This window comes from Panthera pardus, unplaced genomic scaffold (assembly GCF_024362965.1).
Source record: "Panthera pardus isolate Hobbes unplaced genomic scaffold, ASM2436296v1 HiC_scaffold_2, whole genome shotgun sequence".
NCBI classification, from domain to species: domain Eukaryota; kingdom Metazoa; phylum Chordata; class Mammalia; order Carnivora; family Felidae; genus Panthera; species Panthera pardus.
In genome coordinates, this window is record NW_026526765.1 from 25,221,189 (window position 1) to 25,230,634 (window position 9,446).

Below are 9,446 nucleotides of genomic sequence, written 5' to 3' on the forward strand. Positions count from 1 at the left end.
TTTTAGACAAAGACATTGAGGCTTAAAAAGGTTAGATAACTCTGCCTAATATCCAAATTGGGAAAATAACTGACCCCAAATCTGTCAGATTCCAGAGTGCTGTTTTTAATTACCATTACATAAGACCATGATTTTACCTCTCAGTATAGAACTGGTTACACCCTGTAAGTTTCGGTTTACAACAATGTCAATGTCGTTCTTCTATATAAAGTATGGCTGCAGTTTTACTCTTTTTTTTCTGAAACAAGTAAATTTGAGAGCATAATTATGAATTTCCAAGGTTTCTTTTTAAAGCCTTGAATTACTGGAGTGCCTGGGTGGCTCAACTGGCTGAGCATCCAACTCTTGATTTCAGCTCAGGTCATGATCTCACGGGGGTTCATGGGTTCAAGCCCTGCGTCAGGCTCTGCACTGATAGCACAGAGCCTGCTTGGGATTCTGTCTCTCCCTCTCTGCCCCTCCCCAACTCGTGCTCTCCCTCTCTCTCTCAAAAAAAAAAAAAAACAACTTTAAAAACCTTGAATTATTAACATATACAGTTTTATAGCAACTGAGGTCAGAAAAAGTGGCTTGTATAATTTCTAATTTTTGGAAATTTATCAAAATTTTCCTTGTGCATCATCAATACATCTTGAAAGTAAAGGTTTTTAAGTTACTGGCTGTTTTAGCTTTTCATAGGGCATTTTGGACAGACTCTTAGGCTATTTTGAAGACTTGGTGATGTTTGCAGAAGCACAAAACCTAAATTCAAGGAGATAATCCTATGACTTCTTTCAGTGTCAACTCCTTGCTTACCTTCCAGATCTCTTATACTCTTTTTTGTAGGACCTTTCCAGAGATGGTGATCTTCGGCTGTCCCGGTGCCTGTGTCTCTCCCGTTCCCGCTCTCTTAAAGGAATTAATACACAGAGCTGTTTTCAACAGAAAGACTCAAAAACACCATCTCTTTTCACTGAATAAATTCATCTTCTAAATAAATGGACCTCACCTAAGAATTTTTCTGGCACTATTCTCGATGGGACATTTTTATTCATCATTTATTAAAGGATAACGGAGGTTTTTTTCTTTACAGAAGTTAACTAACTTGGACATTTTTTGTTGTTTTCTTTGAAGAAAGAAGTCATACTTGATGCTAAGCAACAAGGGGATTTATCATAATCTTCTCTCCAGACCTTCCAAGCAGCCAATTCTTTTATTTAACCTATAGGGAAAACTTTAAAGGACTCTACTACCTAGTGATTGCTAGAAAACTCTAAATCTCATCCATCAAATAAATGTAAATTAAAGCTTTTATAGTAAAAATTAAGCTAAGGTTCTAAACTCTGGGGGCGCCCGAGTGGCTCAGTAGGTTAAGCATCTGACTTCGGCTCAGGTCATGATCTTGCGGTTTGTGAGTTGGAGCCCCACATCGGGATCTCTGCTGTCAGCACAGATCCCACTTTGGATCCTCTGTCTCCTTCTCTCTCTGCCCCTCCCCCACACGTGTTATCTCTCTCTCTCAAAAATAAATAAAAACATAAAAAAAAAAAAAAAGGCCTGAGTTATAGTTCTAGGTATCATTCATTAACTGCCATGAGACTGTAAGTCACTTTACCTTTAAATAGTGTTTTAATCTGAAAACAACTCTAAATAGAGACAGAGTTTACACAATGTAAAATAGAATAGGGGATTTTAAAACCTTTCAATGTAAAACGGGAATTTAGTAATAACAATAATAATGTCTGAGTCTATTTAATAAGTACAATGAAGATCTTGAACAAAACTGGAATTCTAGTGTGTGTCAATCACAACTAAGTCTAAGGGAAATAACCACCCCATTTCAGCATGTAAAAAAAATGTATTAGCCTGAGTCCAGCAAGAAGACTATAAAAATGTCTGAAATCAAAAATATCCCCCAACCTATAGCCAAATAGAAGAAATGTAAATACACTGAAAATCAAAACTTACAAAACTGAGAGAAAAATGTAACTGTTTAGATATTAAAACAGGAAATGTTTTTTCACTTAAAGGTCACTCCCTCCTCAAGAAAGATTCCACTGAATGACACTTTTACCATATACATAAGCCTCAGGGACACACCAGCTGTCTAAAATAAAGTGGCCAGAGCTTGGGATTCTACATTCTTTATCTGATACACTTCTAAAATTACAGTTTACTGGGGCCCCTGGCAGGCTCAGTGCGTAGAGTATACAACTCTTGATCTCTGGGTTGTAAGTTTAAGCCTCACAGTGCACGCAGAGGTCACTTAAAAAATAAATTTAAAAAATTACAGTTTACTTTTAAGCAGTAAAATCCCAACTAGTGAGTAGTAACACACAACAGATATGTGTACTGATGGCAGTGGAGAATAATTGCCAATAATAATAATTTCCGAATCAAACTCTATTGAAAGGACACTCTTGATTTTTGTTTGTATTTTAACATCTAGGCAATAGAATTTTGCATTTGAGAATGACACTTCTGATGATGACTGCTACCTCTGAGTTGGTATGAACTGAAAAGGCCAATTTGGTTACAAACCACATCAGTTAACACTATGTAATGAACACATTTAGAGCAAGAAAAACAACATTTGGGTTACTCTTCCAAAGACTCTTCCTTAGCTGCAGGCACTGAGATATATAAGGTATATAATACTAGCTCCCTGAGCACACTGTACTCAACAGGACAGCTATGGGGATTGTTGTGCTCTGACACCACTCAGTTATAGGAAGCCATTGCACTAGTCCCACCACACTGCAAAACAGCGTGCTCAGTGCACTGCATCTATGGCTGTTTCTTTTCCCATTCCCCATAGTAATTTTGATCTTTCATAATAACAAATACATAGATCCACTTCTTCACAAACTTCTTCTAAAAACAGTTTGTCCTAAAACAATCTGGTAATTACTATTCAAGCACATTTTGGAGGAGAAGAAAAAGAAGAAAGATGGAATCTGAAAAAGGATAGACTGACTTATCCTAAGGAATAAGGGGACAAGTAGCCAGAGGACAGACTATAGAATTTGAATAGACTCAACACAATTTAATGCACAAATTTGTGAAGTTTTGGTTTTCTCCAATATACTTCTAGCAGTTACACTGGGACTTCACACACCCCATTTTTATTTCACAAAAACATTCCATATAAGACAGGTGACTGGCACTCTACATAAGACCTCAAAGGGAGCCGATTATAATGTGGCCATGACACTGGGGCAGCTCCAGGACAAACACCCCCAAGGATGTTACAAAACAACTCCAACATAAATAAAGGCCATTTAGAAAGATGAACTAACTGCCTAAACAGGTCCTTCACAGTAAAGGAGTTATGGTTTAGGATAACGAAGATTGGTGGTAATTCTCAGCACTTAATTTCACTTACTGATAGAGATCCTCAGTTGACAGGACATGAATTTCTTTAAACAAATACATAGCCCCAAATTAAAACCTGATGCAAGAATTTTTTTGCGGAAGAATTTTACAGAATGTTTTACAGCAGAACCCTAAAAACTCCTCTAAGTGCAGCACCCCAAATAGGAAAAAAAGTGCCTTCTAGAATGCTAAAGTTTGCAACAAAGTGTGTCCCCAGAAAAAAGATTATCATCACTTTAAGGTTTACAGAAAACTATTAACAAACACTTTTCAGATCAGATTTTTGCCACAAAATTATAAAATAAACTATCACAGCCTCTGCTAATTAACCCATCACAGAATAATTAAGGACAAAATTGACCAGAGACATAACTCATGCTGAAAATATTTTTTAAAGTCCACCAACTTCAGTCAGCTCTGGCCCACCAGAAATCAGTCATCCCTGCAGGAAGCAAGTTCCCTTCCATCTTCCACTGGGCGTCAGGGAGAGGACACAACACATTTTCTTTCCAACCCTCCAAGCATTAGTAACTCCCTTCAAGACTGAGAATGACCACCACCACTTACTGGCAAAATGTTCAGTCAGAATCAAGCCAACAGCCACGAGAAAAACATGGAAACCAAGAAGCAAAGTGATGCCACAGGAGCCAACACCAGCTCTCTAGACCCACATAGTGAAGTGACCTGGTTTGGGGAGCTCGAACATTTTTATTATTAGCACAGAAGTGCCACAGGACAATGAGGGTAAACACACCATAAGGGACAGAAAGAGAAGCACCACTACTAGCTCCACCTCTGGAAAACTTCAATGATACAAAGAGTTTGCCAAAGGTACAAATTAATTGGTACGATAGTTCTCTACAAAAAAATATGTAGATTTGTATTTTCCATCTACACCAATAGTTCTTAGACTTTTGAAGAAATAGATTCACACCACCTCGAGATTCTGCTGTAAGCTACCAATTTAATTACAGAAAAACATGCATACACATAAAATGCTGCATATTAATTTCAGAACATTTCTACAAACCCATCTATGAATCTCAGTTTAGAAATGCCTGCTGGAGGGGCACCTGGGTGGCTCAGGAGGTTAAACGTCCAACTTCGGATCAGGTCATGGTCTCACAGTTCATGGGTTCAGGCCCCACATCAGGCTCTGTGCTGATAACGTAGAGCCTGGAGCCTACTATGAGTTATGTGTCTCCCTGTCTCTCTCTGCCCCTCTGCCGCTCATGCTCTGTCTCTGTCTCTCAAAAATAAATATAAAAAAAATTTTTAAACAAAAAAAGAAGTATCTGCTGGAAACCTTACTTCCTCATATATGTACATATTTGGTCTTTTGGGGGAAAAAAACATGTAATCTGGAATAAAACGGTATTTTTAAAATATAACTTTCTTCAGTATGAATACACTTCAATGCAACAAAACAGGTTAAAAGCTATTTTGAAAACTTTGATGTGTAACCAATGTCATTGCACTTTACAAGGAAACAAAACAAGAAGGCAATTACGTACAATAAACTCCCACTTATCCTAAAAACCAGAAAGCAAGTTCCGCTTCACTACTTTGATTCCTAATTGATAACATACACAGATCAATTCCAAAAGAACTCAGGTGCTGTAAGCTGACACGGTGATCATACAACAAAAGTAAATACGATAATGCAAAAAACATGCGAAAAACCTAATGAACTTTCATTAGATCACCAGTAAAATGTCAGCTGTATACAGCGTAATCAGCTTACACTCATTGAAATGAGCTTACATTAATTTTGAAATGCTTTTCAAAAGTGGCTTTTTCTGACATGTCAGTTGTCTCTCCCTCTTTAAAACAGCCCAGAACATGTATTCTTCCCTTTATAAATCAAAATGCACTGCTGAACTTTTTTGGTCTGGTTTGCAGAGAAACCCAAATGGCCCGTGTCTGGACCTCTGCAGTTCATTAAAAAGACACGTGTTTGTGCCTTACCTGCTCCGCTCATAGCTCCGGTGACGCGACGGCGTCCTCCCTCGGTCATAATCTGATCTGTAGCGGCTATCTTGTCTTCTCCTGTCAGGACTTCGGCCTCGTTCCCGCCTATCCAGGGACCGATGCCGCTCACCTCGCCCATGACTGTGATCTCGGTGCCTGTGATCCTCGTAGTGCTTGAGCCTTTCTGGGGACCTTCTCTCACTGGGAGCCTTTGGGAGTGGGTATGGAGGGAGGTGCCTAAAATGAGGACTATTGCTGTTATTAGCACTGGGTGGGAAAGAACTGGGGTTGTTCTGGAAGCTGTTAAAATTGGGAGGTGGGAAATTATGGTGTGAGTATCCTGGAGGGTACTGATAATTGACCTGCTGTGGCATGACTGGAGGTGGTGGGGGATGGGGCATGGAAGGAGGGGGCATCATGAAGGGGAAAGTGCCTTGTCCTGGAGGTGCTCCAGGGACTGGGGGGTTATTAGGACAGGGCATCGGAGGCGGCATAGGAGGAAAACAGGGAGGCACTGGGAAGGGGGGCCTCATCTGGTGGTTGGGGAAGGGGGGTCGTATAGGGCAGGGGGGAAGAGGGCCTTGTGCTGACGGAGGCATGGGTGGAGGGAAGGGTACAAAGTCTGGTCGTGGAGGGAGAAAACTGGGAGCTGGAGAGTTCGAGAATGTGGTGGAAGGGGCACTTGGAGGTTCGTATTGATATTGCACAGGAGGCTGCTGAGGGTGAAGTAGTCTCAGATTTTGGGGCCTGAAGGCTGGGGCTGAGGGTCTGGCTCCATGTCCTCCTCGCCCTCGGGGACACCCTCGTCCTGGGTGGAACGACATTCTATGACTTTGTGGGAGGAAAGAAAAAGAGAAAAGGGAAAAAGAACTAAAAACTCACCATAAGCTGGGTTTCACAATGCCTGATCATCTTCAAGAGCAACTGACAGACCCCTTCAGCCACAGGAATATTCCACCCATCTAACGTTGAGTTCTCTCTAACACCTCAGACTCCTCAAGGCCAATAAACTCCTCTTCCCCTGTCTCAGTCCCTGGACTCCGTCACTCCCTAAAGCTGTTCCTCGAGAATGACCAACTCAACATCCCATTGTTTAAACGTTTGCTATTATGTCCTCGCTCAGGCTCCCCAAAAGTGTGAACTGTGCCATGTCATCCCACCCACACACCCCACATTTTCTCCACCTGCACCAGTATCTCCCTGTCGTCACCTTCCTCCACACTCAGCAGAGACTCTGCAAATTCAACATAACATGTCCCAAAAGGAATTAATGACCTTCCCCGCCAAGACAATACCACTGGCTCCCGTTTCAGTGTTGCCTATCTCAATAGATAATAACATGTATTATTCCTCAAGTCATACACCAGGGATACATCTGACATACATCTGACAACTTCTCCTCCCTTATCCCCCTTAGCCAAAAATTTATTTTAAATTCCCATCACTTCTACTTCATAAATACTTCCGGAGTTCATCCACTTCACATCATTGTTTCTCCCCTGGCTACAATAATAACACCACTGCTGGCCTTTCTACAATCACTATTACCAACCTACCAGGCCTTTGTCAGGCTCCCTGCTCTCACACTCTGTGCTTCTTCTTGGCAGCTCCTACAGTAATTCCAATTCACAATTAATTCCACCTTTCATGTTTGCCTGCACCTCAGAACTGTAAGTTCCATCAGGGCAGTCTGGGTTCCTAACTATGTACATGGCCCTCATGAACACATTTCTTCCTCTCCCCACATATATAAATCCCTCCCACTCTCAGGGCCCAGTGCCAGTGTTTCTCTTCTTCTCTCTGTTCTTCCAAAACCCCTGCCATGACTGTCACACTACTCACCACGTATTGCCTTGCATCATGACGTACTGTCTGGATACGTCACATCTTCCACAGAGAATATAAACTCTAGAGAACAGAACAGAAAGAATAGGGAGAACAGAAAGAATAAAACAGAACAGAGAGAACAGAAAGAATAAAATACACATAAAAATGTTTCCCAAACTGCTAATGTCCGCAATTATCTGAACATTGATTTTTGCATTCTCTAATGCACTTAGCATACTAACAAAATAACTTTGTAAACACAACAGTTATCCTTGATTTCATTCTCAACTCTTTCCACTGAAGAATTCTGTGAACATGAACGGCTTTCCAAATACTTAAGCTTCAGCAAAAGGTTTTAAAAACTAAATAAATAAATATTAAGTGCAAAGAACTTTAATGCAGAAGCATCCTCTTAAAGTCTATCTAACTAAAAGCTTTACCAATAGGCTTAAGGTAGATTTTCAAAAGGCTCACGAAAATAATTTCAGATTATATAGCAGTGCCAATCACTGTGCTTAATAACTAGTAGGCACCAAATATGGTCTGACTTATGATTATTATTCAGGCTAAGACCTTCATGATAAACCCAGGACCTACCCAGTTGATCTTGCCACCACAGGCTACTTATGGTTCACGGCCAATGGAATCAAATTCAAACTCCATGTTTGGCATTTAAGGCCCTTCACAACCTGGACCCAACTTCTTGCAGGCTTATCCTCCATTACCTTCCCTGTGAAGTGCCTATGATCCCAGATTTCCCCAGTTGCCTAACCTACCAGGTGCTATCAGCCAGCTTGTTCTTTGCTCCCACTCTTCTAAAATTCCCTACTCATATTAATCTGCCCACTGAATTTTCATCTACCTACAAATGCCACCTCTTCCGGGAAGCCTTGCCTAGTTCCCTTTAGAAAATAACCCCACTCCCCCTAGACTACCATTGCTTAGTCCATACTTAGTTCTTTTACAGCACTTACCAGAGACTGCCTCATATTATAGTCATGTGTGTACATTTCTAACTTCTCCACTAGGTTATTAGCTCCTTGAGGACATGGGTTGATTCATAAGTCATTTCTGTATCCTTCACAGCTCCTGGCAGAACATCCTGCACATAGGTGGTCAATAAATGTTTACTATCTCACCAATGGCATATGTTTCTACTTGCTACTGTACATTTCCCTTTCACATATATCCAGCACAGATTTGCATTATCAAAACCAAAGAGTGGACCTTTTCACTGATTCATACAATATTCAACGAGCCTATACATGTCACAGGTCCCACAGACTCCAAGTTGAGTAAGACACACAGCCTGCAAGACTCAAGCTCTCAATCCACTTACAAATACATTTTCCTTAAATAAAGCAATAAACAAGAGAAAAGATTTCAACACAGCGTCTAGAGGAATACAAAGGAGTGTACTGAACCTAGAGGTGCGAAACAGGAACACTAACACTGTTGGACAGTGTGTAATAGTTATACTTTCAGGATTAGATCCTCATGGATGTTTCTATGGAGAGAATATCTGAAAACACTAATTATGAAACTGACATATTAAAGGCATAGTCGGGCTATCTTATGGATGCAAATTTTAATTCAAAAGTCAAGGAATTCACTGCAACTGGAAAAGTAATTGTTTGCGGCGTAGGTCTACTCCTAGACTGCTTGTCTGGAAGCAGGAAAACTGAATGAACTGCTTTGTACAGTTAACACGACCAGGAACATCAGCCTATGCTCAAAGAGTTGCAAAGTGCGCAACTACGTTAAGAACACCTTTCCCCCCACTTGCATCTGCAGGCCGGTCACCTTCGTCGAGCTCATCTGTAGTTGCGGTTTCCCCTGTTTGCATCTCCCGCCAGACTGTGAGCCCCACGAGGCAAGCGCTGGGCTCAGGGTCTCGCGGCACTCCGAGACCCCGGCAGCCCCGGGCCCGGACCACCGCCTGCGTTCCACAAATGAATGAAAGGTCTCATTTTTCATTTCTATTTGCGGGATTCGGGCCTAGGGTCGCTTTTTTGCCCTTAGCTGCAGAACTGAAGAGGGGCTGCACGACCAGAACTCAAAGGCGCCTCTCGCCCCAGCCCCGGGCTCTTAGCCCCGTTTAAACCCGGACACTCGGAAACGCTCCCTCTTCCAACACCCGCAAGTTGCCCCTTTTACCTACAAAAGGCTCTCGCGCCGCGAGGTTGCCGTCAAAGCAAAGCTAGGATTATTCTACAGCCGCCAGGACTGTAGCGCCTCCCGCGCCTCCGGAACAGGAAACCGAGGAAATTAAAAAGCAAACCGGAGAAAGCTGG

General features: G+C 41.7%; 1 protein-coding gene across 7 annotated transcripts in view; it reads right to left on the reverse strand.

Annotated features, from left to right (window-relative positions):
* DROSHA (drosha ribonuclease III) overlaps positions 1 to 9,433 on the reverse strand; it is a 124,452-nt gene extending 115,019 nt beyond the window's left edge. For 3 of the 7 annotated variants that reach the window (XM_019450727.2, XM_019450725.2, XM_019450722.2), the window contains exons 1-5: positions 9,314 to 9,433; positions 8,127 to 8,254; positions 7,168 to 7,233; positions 5,323 to 6,156; positions 796 to 888 (exon numbers count right to left, since the gene is read on the reverse strand). In XM_019450727.2, coding sequence (XP_019306272.1) covers positions 796 to 888; positions 5,323 to 6,156; positions 7,168 to 7,187 — 947 coding nt within the window. In that variant the 5' untranslated portion in view covers positions 7,188 to 7,233; positions 8,127 to 8,254; positions 9,314 to 9,433. Of the gene's footprint in view, positions 1 to 795; positions 889 to 5,322; positions 6,157 to 7,167; positions 7,234 to 8,126; positions 8,255 to 9,309 lie in introns of all 7 variants that reach the window. The other 4 variants (XM_019450721.2, XM_019450726.2, XM_019450723.2 and 1 more) reach the window with 4 other exon arrangements.
* Between the last annotated feature and the right edge of the window lie 13 nt (positions 9,434 to 9,446).